This window comes from Macaca mulatta, chromosome 4 (assembly GCF_049350105.2).
Source record: "Macaca mulatta isolate MMU2019108-1 chromosome 4, T2T-MMU8v2.0, whole genome shotgun sequence".
In the NCBI taxonomy this organism is placed as follows: Eukaryota; Metazoa; Chordata; class Mammalia; order Primates; family Cercopithecidae; genus Macaca; species Macaca mulatta.
The window spans coordinates 85,006,670-85,030,488 of NC_133409.1; the positions used below are offsets into that span (position 1 = coordinate 85,006,670).

Below are 23,819 nucleotides of genomic sequence, written 5' to 3' on the forward strand. Positions count from 1 at the left end.
GCTTTATGGCTGAGTATACCTAGACGATTTTTGAAACTGTTCAAGTGTACTTCAGAAGAATATGCATTTTTAAAAATCAAGTTCAGGTTTCTGTATTTGTTCATTAAATCAGACTTAGTAATTGTACTCTTCAGGTTCTCTATATCTTTATTGATTTTTTATTTTGGAGGGAAGGTTGGCTTGACTTGTCAATAATTGAGGTCTTTAAACTTTTACTTTGATGTTAGACTTGTCACTTTCTCCTTGAGGTCTATTTGTTTTATTTTGAGACTATCCTAGCAGTGCATACAAATTCAAAACTTTTAAGTCTTCTTAGTGAGCTTTATCTTATTATGTAGAGAGTTTTTTTTTAATTCCTCCCGAACACCTGTTGTTTTGAAGCCAATTTTGTCTGATCTGATATTTTTGATATAGCCACCAGCTACGTTTGGTTATTTGCAGGAAGATCTTATCCTATCCCTTAACTTTCAGCCTTTCCTTTCCTATGTTTTCGGTGTATCCCTAGTGTTTTACTTCTTTGTTGTTTTGCAGTTCATACTGTCAGTCTTTTGAGAGGTAAGTTTAATTTGTATTTATTATGATTATTGACATATTTCCATTTGTTTTTATCCTGCATTATTTGTACTTAGTCTGTTTGTGACATCATGCATGGGTTATTTCTTCAAGTCTCTTCCAGGTTATCACTTTTATTTTTAGCTATTGTTTAACCCATATGTTGACTGTTTTAAAATTTAACAAGTATATATTTTTATTTCTAAAAGTTACATTTTCAAATCATCCTACTTGTATTTTATTATTCATTATTTAAAAAATTCTATTATAGATATTATAGATAAGTATTTTGTATCTGATTATTCTAATATATAGGTCAGAGATTTTTCCAAGTATTACCCTTTTTGATAACTTCAGGAATACAGTAATCAAGAGGAACAGCAGGACCAGAGAATAGTCTGAGACATTCTGTCTGTCTTCCCTTTCCCAGTTCTTTCCTTCCCACATTGGACATTTTGGCGTAGATAATTCTTAGTTGTTGGGGAACTGTCCTCTGTATCGTATGTTTAGTAGCATCATTGGCCTCTATCCACTAGAAACCAGTAGTCCCCTTCCACCTGCCTGATAGTTGTGACAACCAAAATATCTAAAATATTGCCAGATGTCCCATGTGGGGCAAAATCGTTCCTAGCTGGGATGTTTTAAAGACTTACATAGCTTATGTGACATTCTTCAGGGAGCCATGCCTTATAAATCTGTAGATAGTAGTTGTGTTATAATAAGCAATCTTAAACTAATACAGTCCTCCAAGAGTCTTTCATAGATCACCACTCTCCTAATAGTAAATATTATTAATCTTTTTGCCTAGAAATTGTTTAGTCATCAGCCTGTTAAGGAGGAGATTAGACCAGGCCATCTGAATTCTCTCTTTCCCTGTATTTTCTTCCCCCTCATCAGCTGTTTTCTTTTCTGGCCTGTTGTTGAGTCTATTACCATTTTTGCCTTTTCTTCATTTGTCTTCCATTTATTCATTAACAGATAATTATTGAGTACCAAAAATATTCTGGTTCTGTTGTCTATATGCTGGGGAGATTAGTAAAATTAAGAGGTCTTTCTGTCATGAAGCTTACTTTTTGTGGGGTGAAACAACACATGCATTAGTAAATAAACAAGAAAGTGTCAAATATTACTTAATGCTATAAAGAGAATTAAAATTTTGGGCTTTGGTAGACAGTGACTGGGTCACCTGTTTTAGATGGGGTGGTCAGGAAAGGCTCCATCTTAGGAGGCATCTTTTAAGGCAAGAGTTCAGTGTGAAGCCAGCTATAGCAACATCATGGGAAACCATTCCAAGCTGAGGAAACCACTGGAAAGTGGTGTAATTTGAAATCTGTGAGCATAAAACAAAATTAGGGAAAAAGATGAACAAGTGGTTTCATCTCTTTCAATATTATTGGCAGTAGTAATATAGTATTTGAGGCCTGTACTTGGGAATCTACAGAACCCAGTTTTGAGGAAATGTTTGTTTCTTTTTCCTTTCTCCAACTGTAGCTAATGCTTTATAAAAACAAACAAAAAAACTTCATGGATAGAAAATATGTCAGGAGAATTTTTCAACGTTGATTACCATTGCTTTTTAACTTTTTTTTTCTTTTTTTTTTTCTGGTACAGGCTAATTTGTTGAGTTTGATTACCTCTGCCACCTCTTCTGAACAGATAAATATCATCTTGTTTCATTTCAGTTTCAGGTTTCTTCTTGTATGGATCACTGATTGAATAATAGATGGCTTTACCTCGTCTCACAGGAGCCTTGCGTTCCTTTTCAAATGTCACCAAGCAGGATAATTATAATGAAGAAGTGGCTGACTTAAAGGTAGATGTGTTAAAGGTAGAAATGTTGAACATTATTATAAATAGACTATGGACAACTATTTGACATTCTTTTTCTCTATTCTATGTGTTTAACATGGAAGTTTTATCTTGTTTGGTGTGAGACAAAGATGGAGAATGTGTATGCTGCTGTTTCCTATGGGAATACTTACATTTAGCACCTAAAACCATATTGTCAAGGGGAATAATCAGAACTACGATAATTGAATCCTTTGTTAATTTTTCTTTTGTTCAGTTCCCTACCACAATTACGTTTGTAACTTAATCCTGTAATTTACCTCTGGATTATCTGAGTAAGTTTTTAGGTCTCTGGTAAAATTCTTACCAAATAAACAAAAGCAGTGTCTGTACCTTATGAGAAATATGAATATTAATCTCTTGAACTCAGAGGTTGATCTCATTAAAATGACTTGTCATTATAATTGGTAAGAAAGGTGTTTAAGACTTAAGAAACATTGTTAATTTAAAAGCTACTTTATGAGTAAAATTCAGAAATACATTTTAGTAAGAAACAAAAATTAAATGTACAAGGACTGCTTTGACATTTATAGTAAAGACTGACCCCTGCTTTAGTAATTATGGTATGGAAAATTTCCTTATATGAGTTAATTTTATAATAAATAATGCTAATGTTACCCTTCCTGCAAATATAGGTAGATCTCACTAGGTCAGAAATGGGCAATTATTACTTTGGAAGATCATTTTTGTTTTATCAAAGGAACTTCTTCAGTCTCTTTCCTGTATAGGTTCAATGACTACATTTTCTGAATTGCAAATTAGGGCATGAGGTTTGGCAAGTAATTTCTTCTGATGGATAAACTTATATAAGTCTTATAAAGGTATAAAATAAATTACATACGTAGTTACAAGTTTAATATTATGGAAAAATTAAAAGTATATGTTATCAAGACTTCCAGAAAATTCTAGACATGTACTTATAAGATACTTAAATAGGAAAGATTCTTAGAAATGTCTCTGAATGTGGTATATTAGTTTGCACAGAATAACAAAATTAGGTGATAACAAAATTAGGAATAACAGATTAGGTGGCTTAAACAACAAAGATTTATTTTCTCATAGTTCTGGAGCTAGAAGTCCAAGATCAAGGTGTTGGCAGACTTGGTTTCTTCTGAGGCTTCTCTGTGTGGCTTGCAGTTAAGGCAGCCTTCCTGCTGTGTCCTCACATGATTTGTCCTCTGCACAAGCATATCCCTGGTGTCTCTTTATGTGTCTAAATTTTGTTACAAGATCTATCAGATAATTAAGTCCCATCCTAATGGCTTTATTTTAACTTAATCAGATAATGATACATGTTATGGAGAAAATGTTATGAATGGTTATAAGATAAAGAGTGGGTAACAGCTTATTGGCATGAAGACCTCATTAAGGAAGTAATTTTTTTAGCTGAGTTTAAAATGACAAAAAGGGGTCTACCGTCATTAAGATTAGAACAGAGTATTCCCAACACAGAAAGCAGCATGTGCAAAGACCCAAATCAGGTACTAGCTTGGTAGGTTTGAGGAAGTTGAAGACAGACATGTGTTTGACACAGTAATGATGAACTTCATTTTAATATAACTTTTTATGTCAGAAGCTGTTCAATGTATACAAAAGTAAAGAGACAAATAAGATAAACCTTAATGTACTTATGACTCCATTGTAACAACTTAATTCATTTTATGGCCAATCTTGTTTCATCTCTACCTTTGCCCATTCTCCTCTCCCTAAACTCAGAATGACTAATCTCATTTGAAATTAAAAAATGGAGGCAGGGAAGTAATGGTGAATTATGCATTTTCATCATTCTAACCAATAGTAAAATTAGTGCTTTCTACCTGACCCACTACTTTTTCATTTGGTTTGAAAGCTTCATGAGTTTTCTCCGTGGATCAAAGCCAGAGGTCTGAAATAAAATTTTTATTGTGTTCTGTGGTCAGTTCTTGAGAATGGAAAGATCTGTAGTCTCAAATATACAAAAGCCTCAGAAGAACCCAAACCTGCCAACTCCTTGATCTTGAACTTGTAGCTCCAGAACTGTGAGAAAATAAATTTCTCTTGTTTAAGCCACCTAATAGAAAAGAGTGTGTATAAAAAAGAATCTTCCAAATGCCTCACCTGGTCTAGGATCATGGTTAAGAAAGTAATGCTGACTTGAATATATTTGACCCTATCATGGGAGTCTAATTTTCTATAAATGTGTTTCATTAAAAAGCATGACATAAAGCTCTGATTTATATACAGTATAGTCTAAGCTGTATTAAAAACAAGCAGTTAGAAAAATGGCAAGACGTGTGATGTTATCAATAATAATAATAATATTATTATCTGGATGTTGAACTTTTTACTTTGCTGTATGAAATGATTTTGTCAGTATGCAGTGTAATTAAAATTGTAAAAAGAAGCTTTTATTAAACATATATTTTAAACAAATGAAAATCTATGAAAACCCATTTAAGGAAAATTGTTTTGTGAGTAGTCAGTTTGGATGTGAATAGATACAACTTTGAATTCTTGTGGGTAGTACCAAGTTGTATAATGTAATGCAAAATATATGTAATCAGTGTTGGAATTAAGAAGAACTTTAAGCAGCAGTATTTTTCTACATTATGATCTCTTATTTCAGATAAAACGATCTAAACTTCATGAACAAGGTTTAGATTTGGGCCTGACATGGAAGAAGATAATAAAATTTTTGAATGAAAAACTGGAGAAGAGTAAAATGCAAAGTATAAATGAAGACTTAAAAGATATATTACATGCTGCAAAACAGATAGGTATAGTTTTCTTTTTTCTTTTTTTTTTAAAGAGAACCAGTAAGGTTTAAAAACGATTCCTTGTAAACAACATACTATATAAAGGAAAGCTAAAATTTCCTGGCGTAAGTATTCATAATCATGAAAGACAATCCTGGCCGGGCGCATTGGCTCATTCGTATAACCCCAGCACCTTGGGAGGTCAAGGCAGGCAGATTACTTGAGTTCAGGAGTTTGAGACCAGCCTGGGCAACATGGCAAAACCCTGTCTCTACTAAAAATACAAATAAAATAAACTAGCTGGGTGTGGTGGTGCGCACTTGTAGTCCCAGCTACTCTGGAGGCTGATGTGGGAAAATTACCTGAGCCTGGGAGGTTGGGGCTGTGGTAAGCCAAGATCGCGCCACTGCACTTCAGTCTGGGCAACTCAAGTGAGACCCTGTCTCGAACAGAAAAAAAAAAGATAGTCCTTATCTGTCAACAAGCTTAGGATAGAGAGTGACAGGCTGGGGATAGGCAGAAGTAAATTAGTAATTATAATACTATCAAGCATGAAAGATTTGTAGGAATTCAGGGTTTGAAAACCACTATCTTGATTAAAATAAAGATAAAGTAAATTAAAATTTTAATGTAGCTCTAAGGCAGCTTAAAAGCCATGTAGCTCAGTTTCTTATTATAGATGCCCACCTAGTACACAGTGAATAACAGCACTTAAACTATACTTTGACTGCTTCACTTCCCTTCCCAGACTAATACTCTTATCAATTGATTATATTTGAAGGAAAATGTAATTTGAAATTATAATATTGTATACTAACTCAGGTTACTTTGCCAAGGTTAAAAATCAAACTAAATGAAACAAATGACTGGTAAAACCCCTGTGTTTGTACATTGAAATTCATCATATTCCAAATTCTGATAACTAAAAAGCATAATTAATACTACTATAGTTCTAGATTTTCCAAATTTAGCAGGTTTATAACTATAAAATGTCCAGACTCCTATTCTGGTCTTACATGATCTGGTCTCCCTCTCTCTCTGACCTCACTTCATTCTTGCCTTCATTACTGTGTCAAACACATGTCTGTCTTCAGCTTCCTCAAACCTACCAAGCTAGTACCTGATTTGGGTCTTCACACATGCTGCTCTCTGTGTTGGGAATACTCTGTTCTAATCTTAATGATGGTAGATCCCTTTTTGTCATTTTAAACTCAGCTAAAAAATTACTTCCTTAATGAGGGCTTCACGCCAGTAAATTGTTACCCAGTCACTCTTTATCTTATAACCATTCATAACATTTTCTCCATAACATGTATCATTATCTGACATTTTACTTGTTTATTGTCACTCTGATGTAAGTTTCATGAGAATAGGATCTTATTCTTCTTGTTAAACTGTCCATCTCCAGTGCTTATACTAGAACCCAGGATATTTTAGAGTCTTAATAAAAATTCATTTATTAAATAAATGAAAAAAATGTTCTCAGGTGATTCCTTGGTGGAGAGAGAATTTGGATCTTTACCTTACCATATGCTTGCTGGTAGGCAATTTTATTCCATATACCAGCTCTGGATTGTGTTTCTGTTACATCTCATAGACTTGAAAACTTTCTTATGGTCATCAAATCTATAATTTTTTTTTTCAAATATGTTAACTTTTAAAAATATGTCATTTAAGTATCATTGGTCTGTAACCTAGTATGATATTTGATTGAATGTCCTCATTGTTTTAAGTTGTGAAAGTATAAAATGTCTCATGGTTGTGCAGTTAGATTTTTAGAAGTTCAAGGACATTAGTAAAAACTGAGTTTGCTTAAGCCTAGGGGCAATATAGCACACTTTGATGAGATTTGTAATAGCATTTGGCATAGATTTAGACTTTATATTTTAAGAATACAGAGGCAGGTCGTTTGAAAAATAGTGGCGAAAATGCAGTCTTCCACATCACCTTGACTAGGGTCTTAACCCTCCTGGTTTTCATCACATCTTCATTTGTAAGATGTTGAGGCCACCAGAATCTGACTAAAGTACTTTTCAAAAACTATACAGAGTGTCCTTCCTCCTCTTTAGTTCTATTACAAAAATACCTCAGAATACTGAGCAAAAATGTAATGATGTATTGAGCTTATTCAGTACCATGACTAAGTTATTTCTTTACCTAAATGATGCGGAATTTAAGATTTAAAAAATGAAAACCCTTTAGATTGCTTTCTCCGGATATGTCTGGCCACAAGTCAGAAAACATTGTTTTAAATACCAGTCATTAAATATAATTCCGGGGATTGTACCTGTGGTGAAGTAAATACCTGATTCATACTTAGGGACTGATCACCTGGCCTGTGTGTTTAATGGATTATTTTGAGATTAATGTCTCAAAATAATGTTTATCAGACAAATAAAATCATAAGTTGTATGTAGGCAAATTCTAAATGTATTATACCCATTTTTAAATGCTGTGCTTAAGTTGAATAACTATTAGCTTTAGTGAAACTTCCCTTCTGGATGAAAATGCTGATACTGGAAATGTAATTAAAGCTACCAGCTTTGAAAGGATTAGTCTCATGTGGAAAATGTCCCTGTCATTTCTCTTATATTTATCTTCTAGCATAGATAATTTTGGTATAATTGTATTAAAAAGGTTAAGAAAGAGAATAAAGAAAAAATATTTCACTTGAGTATAATTTTGTGAGACAAGGCTATGCATATTGTTTAATCTGGACAATTGACATTAAGCTGGAGGAAACATCAGAGGACATCTTGTCTAATGCCTTCATTTTGTATGTGAAAAAACAGGGCCCATTAAAGTTAAGTGAATCTTGTGGTTTGTATGTCTTGAAAGCAGGCCTAGATCTAAATTCTGAATTAGGAATATGATAGAAATCCTAGATTTTTACCTTTTCTTTCCTTGTAGTTAGAGGTCATGTCCTACTAAGTCTGCATTTCAACTGTTCTTAAATTTACTCTATATATTTACCATTGCCCCATTTCAGCCTTTTACCACCGCATGTCTGAACTACTTCAGTAGTCGTTTGCTTTAGCCTTCCTTTCTCATCCACCTTCTTCACTGTCACTAGACTGATCTTTGTCAAAGGCAAAGGTCCTTTTTATTCCCAGCTTACCTTTTAGATCAGATTCTTTAGAATGATACATAAAACTCCTTTATGAGTTGACACAATTTACTTTTTTATCTCTTTGCCATTGGATCACATGCAACCTTTATGCCAACATATGTAGTGTTTACTGTCTGAATTTCCTGAACAGTACATAATGCTTTTCTTCTCTCTTTTATGTGTTAAAATAACTTTCCCCATTGTGTTCTATTATACATACTTTTTTAGAGTACTTGTTGTTTCATAATTATTTTCCTGTCTTCTCCCTTCACAGTAGTGAAGTCTCTGATAGACTGTGAATGCTTTAATGAAACAGATATTACAGGAGTCACAGCATCTTTCTACTCCATTGCCTAATATGCTGCAAGGGATCTAGCAGATGTTCAATAAACAAATGAAGTATTGAGAATCCAACTCAAAGTTCTCTGTGGTCTTCACTACCTGTAATGCTGACGATGTCTTACAAGTGGCAGTTTCTCTCTTTTTTGTCATTTTTAAGTATTCCTCCTATCACTCCCAAGCCCACAATTTACATGTAGTATATTCCCATACCTTTTTACAGTTTGATTCTTCCCTTAAGATTATTTTAATAATAAAATTTAGTTTTATGGAGAAAATATATAAATTATTTAAAAATAGTATTCTTGGTCCTTAATCTTAGTGTATTTAAATACTCATTGTAGGCATAGCTGTCTCCTTCTTGAATGTTGAAGGATATAGTCTATATTCAGTTGGCAATGAAACTTTTTCAGTATATTTTATGTGCTCTAAGTGTAAACATTTTTTAAAATAAAGAAGTCAGGATTGAGACTAGTAATTAAAATGCATTATGTATTAGGCATACATCTGTTACTTAAGAATTTAAATTATTTCATGAGGCTAGTAAGATTTGCACAGTGTAGACAGAAACTAAGATGGGGGCCAAGAGTAGTGGACAAGTGGGGAGAAAGACCCTACCATTCCCTAATCAACTCTCTGTCTAACTGAGTATCTCTTAAAGAGCCAGAACAGAATGTTTGAACTTGTCCCAGAGTGTATTAATCTAATGATTTTGCTATAGTATGGATACAAATCAAGACTCAGTCAGAACTGAACTAGTTTATTTCACTATTCAACTTTTGTCTTACAAAGACCTGTTTGTTTTGCTTTTTCTAATTTATAAGCCCCTATTTATATGAGTTTTGACTTTTTTTATGCATCTTACCTTTAATAACTTCATCTTTAAGAAAAGTATGAATCAAAAAGTAGGTTGGACAGGAGTGGCTTATAAAGTATGGTTTAGGGCATTTGTAAATCCACTGTAGTTTATGAGTTATCAAGGAAGTAAGATTTTGCTGTTAAAAACTGAGGAATCAAAATCTAGGGTGGAAAGCCATTTATAAAGCAATGACTGGAATAGGAAGTATAAAAAGATATTAGCAGAATCTGGCAATTTTGTCTATGGACATAATGGTAGACATTTAGAATTATAAAGGCCTGTTAAAGGGATATAGCAGTGTTTGTGACAGTTATTTTGAAAATTGCCGATTGCAAAATAGTTCAAAGAGTTTTGCTTCCCACAAAGTGGCAGACAGGGTAATGTGGAACAACCCTCTACAGAGAATACCTAGAAAAACTGCAAAATACAAAATTTGTTTTACTGTATCAGAGAAGTTACCAGGGCAGTGAAGATTTTTGGGGCCAAGATGTGGAAGCAGAAACTAACCCAGAAAATGTGATCCTGGCATTTGGGCTACTTTTTCCTAGAAGTGAATTGTCCATTCCAGAAGAGGAGGCTGGATGGAAAAGAGGAGGATGAGAAGATGAGCAGAGCTTCTGACAGATTCAGAGGACTAAGATGACAAAAATGACTAAAATGGACAAAAGAGGAAATAGAAAATCTGAATATTTGACTATTAAATGAATTTAATCTGTAATTAAAAACCTTAACTACAAAGAAATCTATATACTATGATGGCTTTAATGGAGAATGTCATCTCATTTAGAAAGGTATGAGAGTACTATTGTAGATTAAAAGAAGTTAAGGCATATAACAATCAAAATGTAATGTATGATCCTTGATTGACTCTTGAATCAGAAAAAAATTACATATTTTTGGGGCCATTGGAGAAATCTGAATATAGGCTGGACGTCATTAGGTAATATTAGATCTCAGATGTGATAATGTTGTGGCTATGTAAGAGGATATCCTAAATCTCAGGAGAAGCATACTGCAGTATATATAGTGAAATCTCATGAAGATTAAAATGTACTGTCAAATGTGTCAGCAAAAGAAATACACATGATGTGTGTGTGATCAAATGTTTACAATGAGTGGATTAATAAATATGAGAAGATAGGGTGATTTGCTGTAAAGTAATAAAGGTTTAAAAATTACATGATTATTCAGCAGAGAAAAAGCATTTTATGAATATCTAACATTACTTATGATAAAAATTCTCAACAAACTAGGAACAGAAGGAGATTTTGTTAATCTGATAAGCAGTAGCTATAAAACACTTAGAACAAACATACTTAATAGTACAAAGTTAGAAGCTTCCCTGAGGTACGGAATTAGACACAAATGCCTATTACCACTTCTGTTTCTCACTGTATTAAAAATCCTTGCTAACATAATATGGCAAGAAAAAGTAAGGGCATAACGACTGGAAGAAAAAAAAAAACTTTCCATTTTTCATATGACTGTACCTGTAGAAAGTGAATTTAACAAGGTTAATATAAAAATCAATTTTATTTCTACTTACTAGAAGCACATTAAAATTACATTTATCTTTATGTAACAATACATTTTACCTTAAATTTTATATATTTTAATTTATTTTACATTTAGAAAAGCATCAAATAGGAATACATTTAACAAAAAATAAGCAAGACTTCTTCATGGAAAACTAAAATATTACTGAGAGAATTTAAAAAAAATCTAAATAAACAGAGGGATATACCAAGGATTGGAAGACTCACTGTTATAATGATATATTTTTTACCCAAATTGATCTATAGATTCAGTGCTATCCCAAGCATAGTCTTATGTTTGAGGGGCGTGTGTGTGTATGTATGTATGTGTGTATGTGTGGAAATTGACAAGGTAATATGAAATTTATATGGAAATTCAAAGGCAAAGAGCAGCCTGGTTAACTTTGAAAAATAAAGAGGGAAAACTTACTCTAGTAGATATTAAAACTTATTATAAAGATAAGTAGACAGTGTGGTGTTGGTCCAAGAATAGGCAAATGGACTAGTATGACAGAATATAGCCCAGAAACAAACCTACAGATAGAAGTATACTTGATTTATAATGAAGGTCAAACAATAGTGAGACAAGGCTATTTTTTCAGTATATGGTGCTGGGTCAACTGCATAGATGAAAAAAAGTATCTATTTTAAAAATAATTTTAAACAGCCTACAGAATTAAGCATGACACACAATACAATACCTCTTCTAAAAGATGTAAAAGAGTATCTTCAGGATCTTGGTATGTGCCAAAATTTATCAAATAGAGAACAAAAAGTACAAAGGGAATGATTAAGTTGGACTGTAGTAGAATTAATGCCTTCTATTTATTAAGAGTAAAAAGGCAAAACATAGAGTGGGAGAATATAGCTTCAAGATATATAACCAAAAAGAGAGCTTGTATCCAGATTAAATATGAGCTCCTACAAATCAATAATGAAAGGACAGCTAATCCTATAAAAACATGAGTAAGAGCTTTGAACAAGGACTGCACAGGAGATAATTGGCCAGTAAACATGAAAAAGGCTTCAGCTTCATTGGTAGTCAAGGAGATGCCACTACATGCTCATTAGAATGGTTAAAATGAAAAAGACTGACATACCTATTGTTAGGATCAAGAATGTGAAACAAGAATTTTCATTCACTGCTGCTAGAGTTCACAGTTGGTACAACCACTTTGCGTAACTGTTTGACAGTGTCTATTATTACTTACTATGGTTGGATAAGTGAAATTTTAATCTTAGAACATCAATGTCCAATAAAAATGCTCGTACATATGTGTATATCAAAAATTTGTGCATTCATGGCAACATTATTTGTGATAGCCTTAATGTAGAAACAACCCAGTTCATTGTTAAAACGCTTAAGTTGTTGTATGTAGACTACCTTATAGCAATAACAGATTACAACTATGTATAACATTGTAAGTGAATCTTATAATGTTGACAAAAGAAGCCATACAATACATATTATAATTCCATTAATATAAAATTGAAAACTAGGCATGACAGTCTCTGGTTTTAGAAGTCAGGATAGTGGCTACTCTTGAGGAAGGAGGTAGTGAGTAGGAGTGAATGTGAGGGAGGTTTCTGGGGAGCTGATAATGTTCTGATTCTTGAAGTAGTTAACCAGATTACACAGGTGTGTTCATTTTTTGATAGTTCTTTGAGCTGTATGTGTACTGTATATTGTTATAGTCAATAAAAAGAATTACTATGCTTTATATGTTACATAGATTAAAAATGAAATATTTCAGATTGATAAGTAACATGCTTGTGTATTTATTTAGCTTGAGGTTTGGCTATCATGGTGAGAACTCCTATGTACCATGCTCAGGCCCTGGTTAACCAGTATCATAAATATAATAAATTGGTGTTTTTCATTCTCATGCCTATTTTTATATTTGTGTTACATATTTATACATCCATAAATATATGTATTAGGAATATATTCAGCTCAAATATCAAAACCTATTGTAGTGATAAAGACACCAAGTGGGTTAATTTGTTTCATCTGACAAGTTCCCTATCTAGGTCAGCAGCTTGATAATGGTAGGGCTCAAGTCTGTGCTAATGATTTGGCCTTCTCACATTTGTTGCCTTTTATTCACCAATAATCTGCTCCACATCTAGGCATTATATCTGTGTACTTGATGCAACTATATTTCTTGTACTGTCTTTATTTGCTTTTCAGTTTCCTTACTTTTTTATAGTTTGGGGTAATTTCAAAGTATCCGTTAATATATGTGGGTACAAATTCAGTTCTGTCAGTTACTAGTGGGTAGCTAGTTAATATCACTACACTTCTTTTCTCTTCTATAATATGGTGATAACAGTTCTCACCCTCTGTAGTTGTTGTGATGTTAAGTAGTAGTATAAAGTGCCTAGGGTTAATCTGATAAGTGGCTGTCAATGAATAATTTTATTATAATTTAGATGTGCTAATAACCATTAGTAAACAAATAGTTGCTTCTATGGGTTAAATGTTATGACAGATGTAATGTGTCCAGTGATTTACTGGTTCAAAGGGCAGGAAACTGCTTAGGTAAGTCAGGAAACAATTCATAGAGAAGGTAACACTGGACAGCATTATATTGTGTTTTGAATGTTTCAAAGACAGAGGTGTTATATTTATGTCCATTTTACAAGAGAAATTTTTAAAAAGCTGGATAACTATAAAAATCAAGAAGACTTTGCAAATGTATCAGCTGTGTAAATAGGCAATTCAGATTACCTGGGAATATAGCTAAACCATTGTAAACAGAATGGATACTGGCTGGGTACAGTGGTTTATGCCTGTAATCCCAGAATTTTGGGAGGCCGAGGTGGGTGGATCGCTTGAACTCAGGAGTTTGAGACTAGCCTGGACAACATGGTGAAACCCCATCTCTACAAAATATACAAAAACAATTAGCCAGGCATGGTAGCGCATGTCTGTAGTCCCAGCTACTCGGGGCTGAGTTTGGAGGTTGACTTGAGTCCAGGAGGCAGAGGCTGGAGTGAGCCAAGATCATGCCTCCGCACTCCAGGCTGGGTGACAGTCAGATCCTGTCTCCAAAATAGAAATAAAATAAAAGTTCTTGACAATTTGCTTTAGTTTATTAGTAGATTATTTTTCATTAACAAATTATGATTCCTTAAATATAAGAAAATTTAAAACTGCATTCCTTAGTAGAGGCATTTTAAAAGTGATAATTTTAAATAGTATTACGAGTATAATATTACTAAGCATCTGATATATGGATGCAATACTGAAGTGTATACTTCAATCTTTTTTGTTTGTTTTTCCTTCAATGTTAAAAAAGTCTAAAATGGCAGTTAAATCTCAGTGAGCTATGTGATTTGTTTTAATTTCCTTAGTGATGCTCAAAATGATGGTTTTATTATAGGAAGCTTTTATATGAAGTCTAATTCAGACTTTTATGTTAGCTATTTGGTTGCCTGGGAAGTTACATTGTAATTTGATGCAGGGTTTTATACTACTGGAAAGGTAATATAGTGGCTGGTTGCTGCCTTAAAGTTGCAAGTTGAGTATTCACATTTTGTAATGAATGTACATAAAATTAAATGGCTGTTTTTAAAACATAGGGAAATGCCTTGAACTAATTTTAATCTTTTGTACTACTACTATTTTTTTCTAACAAATATCTTTGTTTGCTTTCCTTTATTTGCTCATCCCAAAGGCAACAGTTTTTATGTAAATGTAGTAATAATTTTAACATTTAAGTAACTCCTTCAAATCACTATATTGAACATTTCTTGAATATGTTTCCTGTTTAATGCAAGGTATTGCTAAAGGTGCTTTCATGCACAGAAAGAGTTATATACTCTAAAATACATGAGGCTTATTATACTAAATTACATTACTTACACAATTTTAAAATTATATCACAGAAATTGTTCATTTTATTCCCCCAAAAGCCACATGGAAAATGCCTACCTCTGTTAGCTCAAAAGTTTGATAATTTTGTGATCATTTGAAAGATGTTTTAATACTCTCTCCCTCAAAAAAAAAAAAAAAAAAAAAAAAGTACCTGGCTTATTCTTGTAGCATCAGTATGTTTTGTAATCTCTGTATCTGAGTTTTTCTGTAAAAAGGAGGAAAATATTAGCAAGATTCATGAGACTAGTTTAGATATTGTACTTGTTTAATCATTACACTAATTGGAAATGAACAGGAATATGTAGAGGGAAAAATTATGGAGACATGATATATTTTATATTCAAGTTGAATCATTTTTGTATTTTGTTAAATAATGTACTTTGTTGTATCTAATGTTGTAGGTAAAGTCCTGTATTTTACATATTTTTAAAATAAAACATAATACTTACCAGATTCAGAAAAATCAGCGAATCTCTGAGGATTTAACTGGTCAAGGAACTCATTTATTGACAGCTTCTAAATTGAATACTTATTGACTGGGTACAGTGGCTCACGCCTGTAATCCCAGCCCTTTGGGAGGCCGAGATAGGTGGATCACCCGAACTCAGGAGTTTGAGACCAGCCTGGGCCACATGGTGAAACGACTCTACAAAAAAATATAAAAATTAGCTAGGCATAGTGGCATGTGCCTGTACTCCCAGCTACTCAGGAGGCTGAGACTGGAGAATCACTTGAGCCCAGGAGGCGAAGGTTGCAGGGAGCCGAGATTGTGTCACTGCACTCCAGCCTGGGTGACAGAGCAAGACTCCGTCTCAAAACTGCACTTCAGTCTGGGTGACAGAGCAAGACTCCGTCTCCAAAAAAACAAAAAAATACTTATCCATTATGGATGCAAGTGATTGATATTTTATTTCAATCTTTAAAATTTTCTACTCATCCTTTTCCCAAGATTCCTCAACTATTAAAGTAGGCTACAGAAAAAAGTGACAACTTAAAACCATTTAATTCTTAATATTTTTAATCAAAAGAAAACAGATGTAAATTGTGTGTTGAGGATGACTGACAATTGTAAACATCATTTAACTCTTTGATTTTAAAACAATTATTTTATAATCTTATAGTAACAACCAAATATATAGTTTTATAAAACCATATATGGTTAGTTTCTATGTAAGGTTTTTTTTTTTTTTTTTAAGTTTGAAAATTATTTATAATAAAAGAGCACCAGTCAGCCAGCCAAGTTGAGTTCTGATCATGCTTTGCTACTTAACTGTGATTTTTGGCAAGCCTCTTTCACTTTTGACTTTTTTTTTTAAATTCTGGGAAGTGCCTTGTAGTTTACTGTGCATTTCACAGCCCATTTCCTCTCAATATAACTGCAAAGTAGGATGAGTATTTCTTCTTAATAAAAGTATTGTAGGGACTTTCTAAGTGCATCCTTTTAAATGTGTTACAGTTGAAATGCCAGGTGGGCAGAGCCAGTTTTCCGGTTTACAGCTTATGTTATTCAGTGTTTTATGGACAGAAAGATACCCAAGTATGTAGGTTTCTATAGTAGTTTCTTTAAAAGTTTGGAGTTCTTAAGTTTTATAGAAACTTTTCGACAATTGATTAGTGTATCAATTTATCTGTGGCCAAATCTAAACTTAAAATCCTGATTCCTCTTCGAAAGGTGAACATAGTAAGTGATATGAAGCAGACAGAAAAAGCTTTAAGAATTGGGTGCAAATGTTAACTTACCAAAGATCATAAACCTAATCGTTTGTATTATTACTTAAATTACATATAGAATATAAAGAGAAGTGAACAAAAGGCTATTTTGGAACAGGATTCTCACAGTTAATGTAACATGTTCAATTTTGGATTTAGTGTCAGAAAACAAGAACATGACTATAACACCTTTCTACTTTAGAAGTGTAACCACACGCGTTGTCCAAAGCCGTCCCATCTCCCCCTTCTGATGTGGCCAATTGGGTGGTGGTTCAGCCTGCTCATAGAGAATCGCTTAGTATTTCCCTGCCAATTACATTTTTGTTGAGGGTAGGTTGGGCCTTGGATAGCTTTGGCTAATTAGACAACTGACTACATCATTTTCGTCAGATGTGTTGTCTACATTTTACAAACTCTTTTCATTCATTTTAGTCACCAAAAAAACATTGAGTGGGCTGTACCAGAAAGTTGTGCATCCTTTGCGGCCGCAGCACCTGGGGTCCTTCGTCTGCTCCAATCTGATCGGCACTCTCATCCGGGCAGCGTGCTAACAGCCAGTCTCTTACGCCAACACGTCATCTCATGCCGACAGCGTGCTGGAAAGCATGTCGGTGTCCCTTAGGAAAGACAAGCAGGTGTGGTTGCAGAAAGGTGGTGGAAGTGGACGTTACCATCTGATGTTTTGGTGTCCTGAAAAAGTTCATTGTTTTCATACTGCTGTAGTCATTATTTTTGTTGTGTAGCCATTCATGTCAACAAATAGTGTTGGCTAGTGGAACTCCCAGAACAGTAAGGCATATAGAGATTCTCTCTTGAGATACTGCTTTGTGGTATGAACACGTGTCCATTTCACATAGGTTGTGCAGAAGGAGAGTTAGTAATTAGGGTAGAATATTAACATTTATGAAACACCACAACCCAGCTAGGTTTAAATATTTTTAAGTATTTGTGATTTTTGAAATTATAGTTTTAAGTTAATGGTTATTAAAAATTTGAAACTCCAAAAAAGTTGCCTTATATCTTTGTTGATGTTTCTATGAGTCTACCATTATTTTCTCTTCAAACATGGGCTTATAACTTTTTCACCCACTCTTAATGGACTTTTTAAAGGCAAGATACATAAATCTGCTGCATTATATTTAGTGAATGTAATATGTGGTTATATCAGAATTCAACCAGTAACCTAATAATGGATATTTAAGTTAAATACACTTTTACATTACATAATAAGGCTATTCTTCAACTATTTTATTTCTTAGGTGACCTATGTATTTTTAAAATTTACTTTGTAAACATGAATTAGAAATAAGTTCTACTTTCTAGGAATTTACAGGGAATCAGTGTGACATAGGGGAAATAATTTGTTTAGGAGTTAGAAGACTACTGTTAATCTTGTTTAATAACGTAATAGCTATTTGATCTTTCCCTAATTACTCAAATTCTGTTTCCGTTTAACATCTATAAAATGGAGATACTTTTGTTAGGACAAAGTGAGATAATTATGTGAAAGTTTTTAGTAAATTATTATTTTTTAAAAAATCCCAAGATGTAAAGTGATAACAATACTATCTTTACAAAAAATATATATTTAAAGTGGTAGATAATGTTTGTAAATGTGAATTCCATTTTTTCTCAGACTTTAGTATCAGTCGTATCAACCCTTTTAAATTATCTGTAGAAGTACCATAATCCCCAAATTATCCAAAACCTGTTTTACAAGTTATAAGTAAAATGTATAGAATGAATAAATATACATAAATGCTATTGAATTAATTTAAAAGCACTATAGAAGATTTTCAGATATTTTCTTAAATACTAAAAGAATAATTGTATGTCAGATAATTGTGTAAATTATAACAGTAAAAGTAGACTTCATACTTGAACAAATTGGAAACATACATTGTAAAATTGCTTATTTTCCTACATATACATTGTTAATCTTCTACACATGACTGAATAGCAGACAAAGTAAAAAGTGACTGAGGCAGTTTGGTGTAGTATAAAAATACTAGCCTGGTGTCAGTGAGGCCTGAGTCTAGTTTGAATCAACTAATCTTTGTGGAGCCACCTATTTGGGGCTAAGTACAGTGAAGAATACTACAGTGGTATTGTCATCAGTACCATTTACAATGTACTCAACGTTGTACTCATCTTGAAAGAGGCGGTTGAGCTGTATTCTGAAACATGGGTAGGATTTGAACAATCAGAGGCCTTGAAGAAGAATCAGTATGATATAGAAATAGGCATAGAGTGGGGTAGAACATGGTTTTTGGTTAAGAAATTCTTTTTGGCTGGAGCAGGAAATGTATAATAGCTAATAAGACTGGAAAATAAAATGCTGGGATCAACTTCTGGTAGTGTAGGAGCTTGGATCAAGCTATAGAAAGCTGTTGAAGATTTGTGAATAATGATATTGGAGTCATGTTTTCTTCCTTCCTTCCTTTTTTTTTTTCTTTTCTTTTCTTTTTTTTTTTTTTTTGATGGAGTCTCATTCTGTCACCCAGGCTGGAGTACAGTGGCGCTATCTCTACTCACTGCAACCTCCGCCTCCTAGGTTCAAGCGATTCTCCTGCCTCAGTCTCCTGAATAGCTAGGATTACAGGTGTGTGCCACCACACCCAGCTAATTTTTGTATTTTTAGTAAAGACGAGGTTTTGCCCAGGCTGGTCTCGAATTCCTGACCTCGGTGATCCACCCACCTCGGTCATCCACCCACCTCGGCCTCCCAAAGTGCTGGGATTACAGGCGGGAGAAACTGCAGTCATGTTTTTTAGGAAGATACCAGTGTTCATTACATTATTAACTTTACCAGTATTTAGGTAAGTCACATAGGCTTTGGGGGCCTTTTGAAGATTTAAATTCTTGTTTTCTTCCCTAAGAATATTCTTTGAAACACATGTCAGAAATACAGATGCTTTTCTTTTTTTATTTGAGAAAATTGGATATGAGAAAATGCCTTAAATAAATTAGAGGCTGATTCTTCTTGTATTTACTTATAGCCTCTTTTAAACAGGAGCGTTCTTTTTTATTTTATAATATGACTAACTTTATCTTCAGCTTAATAAATATCCTTGATGGTATTAAATGTTTTTGAATGACAACTATAGAAATATTTCTTGCCATCTCAGGTTTATGGTACAAATTGGAAAGAAAATTATAGGTTTTTGAGGTTTCCTTGAAGCTCCAAAAGTCTGTAATTCAGGTTGTTTTCTGTACCTTACTTTGGTTTATTTAACTAGCTCATCAAATCAATCTTTAAAATTAGTTTGTTTTTTTTTTTTTTTTTTTTTTTGAGGCGGAGTCTCGCTCTGTCGCCCAGGCTGGAGTGCAGTGGCGCTATCTGGGCTCACTGCAAACTCCGCCTCCCGGGTTCCCGCCATTCTCCTGCCTCAGCCTCCCGAGTAGCTGGGACTACAGGCGCCGCCACCACGCCCGGCTAATTTTTTTGTATTTTTAGTGGAGACGGGGTTTCATTGTGTTAGCCAGGATGGTCTCGATCTCCTGACCTCGTGATCCGCCCGTCTCGGCCTCCCAAAGTGCTGGGATTACAGGCTTGAGCCACCGCGCCCGGCCTAAAATTAGTTTTAAAGTGAGTTTTAGCTAGTGCCTCAAGTGGTTTTTAGAAAGAAGTGGTAAGGATTGTTATTAGGTAGTTTCTGTACTTAGATACATAATAATTACTGATAATGATTTATTTACCTAAAGTAGTTCTTTGGGAAATAAATACTTTTTCAGGAATGGGTTGGTTCCTGCTCCTTAAATTGGCTATCTTTATTGCTATGTTTTTGTTGTTTTTTATACAAGGTCTCACAACTGTTGCCCAGGCTGAATACAGTGACACAATCATGGCTCACTGCAGCCCCAGCCTTCCAGGCTCAAGCGATCCTTCCACCTCAGCCTCCTGAGTAGCTGGGACTAGAGGTGCGCACCACCATGCCTGGCTAATTTTTAAAAATTTTTGTAGAGCTGGTTCTCACCATGTTGCCCAGGCTGGTCTTGAACTCAAATGATCTTCCTGCCTTGACCTTCCAGAGTGTGGGGATTATATGGAGCCACTACACCTGGTCTGTTGTTATGATTTGACTGTTAGATTTACTCAGGAGAATATTTGTGGTAATTTTTTGGAAGATCGTAACTTGAACCATGATTCAATTGAGCTAATACTGTTTCTTTTGTCTTTGAATAGTTGGAACTGATAATGGCAGAGAAGCAATTGAAAGTGGGGCTGCATTTCTCTTCATGACATTTCACTTGAAGGACTCTGTTGGTCACAAGGAAACAAAGGCTATCAAACAGATGTTTGGCCCCTTTCCATCATCATCTGCCACTGCAGCTTGTAATGCTACTAATCGAATTATTTCTCACTTTAGTCAAGATGATCTTACTGCTCTTGTGCAGGTGACAGAAAAAGAACATGGCGATAGGGTTTTTTTTGGTAAAAATTTAGCGTTTTCATTTGACATGCATGATTTGGACCACTTTGACGAACTGCCAGTAAATGGTGAAACTCAGAAAACTATAAGCCTAGATTACAAGAAGTTTCTGAATGAACATCTCCAGGAGGCTTGCACCCCAGAACTCAAGCCTGTGGAAAAAACAAATGGCTCCTTTTTGTGGTGTGAAGTTGAAAAGTACTTAAATTCAACTTTGAAGGAAATGACTGAAGTGCCAAGAGTAGAAGATCTTTGCTGTACTTTGTATGATATGCTTGCTTCTATTAAAAGTGGTGATGAACTTCAGGATGAGGTATAGTTGAAATGATTGATTTTTTTATATTAATGTAAACTATCTTAATGAAATAGTGTTTTTAAACATGGTTGGTTAGCAAAGAAAGTTCTTTAATGTTCTGTATTGTAGTTGAATCTATAGCCAAATGGTTTCACATAGCAGGCCTGTATATACGTTCCCACTGGATAGTTACAGGAGGTCTGAAAGTGTAATGAGTGTAGCAGAGGAGTCAGCAGGCAATAGTTGGTTGTCCACATGCCCTGGTTACTGGGACAGTGCTGATTTGATGTCAACTTAATTTTAATACTGGACAAATTCAATGAGTAACATATTTCATGAAAGATTAAGAGAGATGGCCTACTGTTGTAGAAAGGACAGGCTTTGAAATCAGTTTGTTCTTCCCTTTCCACTTACTGGTTGTGACACTTTAGGTAACTTAATATCTCAGAAGCTCAGTTTTCTTGTTGGGCTATCTCAAGGAGACACCAATATCAAGACAGAGAATTGTTATAAGGATTGAATATGATATACGCAAAATGGTAAGTAACATAGTAAATAATGATTATGTGGTAATTGTGATTATTTCCTTGTTATTATTGGAATTAAGAATTTTTAAATCACATTAAGTATCAGAAATACAGAAAAAATACTAGCTGTATTTTTCAGAGAAAAGAGAATTAACTAAGTAGGTATTAGAGGACTTAACCCATGGTAGTGATAGGTGTTATGCCGACTAACATTAGTTTGGAAGTAAGGTATTATATCATTAATTCTGTGATCAGTCTTATTTACCTTGAATGTTTTACATTTGGTTTAATTTATATCAGATCTGTTCTACACTATTAAATTTTCTCTAACATTCTGAACATAATATTTAAAAACTGTGATTTATGAAGAAAATTTTACTAATATTTGCTCATCATAATAGCAGTTATCCAGTTATGATTATAGTAAACTGAAACTTATACATATCTAATTAATGGATATTTTCTTTTCTTAGTGAGCCATAAAACCATTACTTTCACTTCTGAGTATCTATAGTAAGTTTGTATTTCTTAGTCTTTCACCACAATTTTAAAGTATGTAACTGAATCTGATTGTTTGAAGGGGAATATTTGTTCTAGATTTTTTTTATAATAGCTTCATTTTCATATATTTACTGTATGCTTATTGTATTGCTAGGTACAGTGCTATTTACTGAACATAAAAGGATGAATAAGATAGTAAACTTGTTCTCAGAATTAATTGTCTGGCAGGAGGAGACGTGTCAACAAGTAACTCTATTGAAATATCATAGGTATTATAATAGTACATGCAAAGAAAATGGGTGCATAAAAGAACAAGTCATAGATTTTATAGAGGTGTTAGTATGAGGAAAAGTATGCATAGAGAAGGTTAAGCTTGAACCAAGTCTTCAGATATGACTAGATTTAACTCTTTCAAATGGACCAGAAAGGTAAGCATATTTCAGGCTTGAACACTGCTTTCAGAGAGCTGTAGCTCTGTACAGCAAGCATGCAAGATGCAAAGGTGGAGTGCTGAGAAACAAGGGTATGCAGATAGGTAAGAGCCAAAGGAGGTGAGGGCTGTGCACCTTGTTAAGGTATATGACAAGCCACCCTGAAGCCTACATAGTTTGGTTCAATGATTTTTTTCAACCAGGGTTAATGGATAGTTTAACATGTAAGTTATTATTTCACATCCCGTCAGTGGCTTGAGTGGTAGTTCTATATGGTTTTATATAGTCAGTGTTTTGGTTTTCCTGTTTGTGTATAAAAATGAATCATTATCTTAATTTTTGTTCTGCAGTTTAGGTTATTCATAATTTATATTTTAGATATAATTCTTTGCTGTTATATGTTACATTCTGTTGTTCTGGAAAATTTTCAGTATAATTTTCAAGTGATGCTTTAGTAGTTTTCTACAGTTGTTTCCCTACAGTTGTTTCACTACAATTGTTCTTGACCAGTGTTGTTTTCACTTTAGGGTGTGCTATACCTTATGTGTTTTCTATTTACTTCTACATACTTAAACCTGGAAAGAGGATAATTTAAAAGAGCATAATCAGTCAGTTCATATGATAACAGTTAATTTCTATTTCTTTTTAAGCTTTTACTTGAGTCTTTATTTAAATAGGAATGTTTAAGTAGCATGCTGTGTGCTCTTGCTCCAGAAATGTAAAAATGGGAATATTTTTACATATAATCTAAGAAAAGCATATAATAAGCATATAAAGCTACTTCTATGCTGATGGCAAAAATTCTTCTCAACCTGTGGTTTCCCAGCTCTGAATAGTTTATTGACCTAATGACTAATTGATGATAAAGCCATTTTTAAGGGCTAGCTATTAAACATCTTTTTTAAAAAGACCTTTATTTTATTATTACACTAGTGTTAGAAACATGGGAATAAAAAGTATATTCATATGATTACATTTGCCACAAAGACTGTGTGAGAAGGTTTCCAACTGAAACGTGGAGAGGAATAAGACTAATGACAATAGTAATAACAACAACTGACATTA

General features: G+C 33.8%; 1 protein-coding gene across 4 annotated transcripts in view; it reads left to right on the forward strand.

Moving 5' to 3' along the window:
* The window catches only part of ASCC3 (activating signal cointegrator 1 complex subunit 3), a 372,277-nt gene that overhangs the window by 11,263 nt on the left and 337,195 nt on the right, over window positions 1–23,819 (forward strand). For 2 of the 4 annotated variants that reach the window (XM_078001240.1, XM_015136988.3), the window contains 3 exons: window positions 2,235–2,365; window positions 5,006–5,156; window positions 20,754–21,313. In XM_078001240.1, the coding sequence (XP_077857366.1) occupies window positions 2,276–2,365; window positions 5,006–5,156; window positions 20,754–21,313 (801 nt within the window). In that variant the 5' untranslated portion in view covers window positions 2,235–2,275. Of the gene's footprint in view, window positions 1–2,234; window positions 2,366–5,005; window positions 5,157–9,990; window positions 12,860–20,753; window positions 21,314–23,819 lie in introns of those variants that run through there. The other 2 variants (XM_078001241.1, XM_015136994.3) reach the window with 1 other exon arrangement.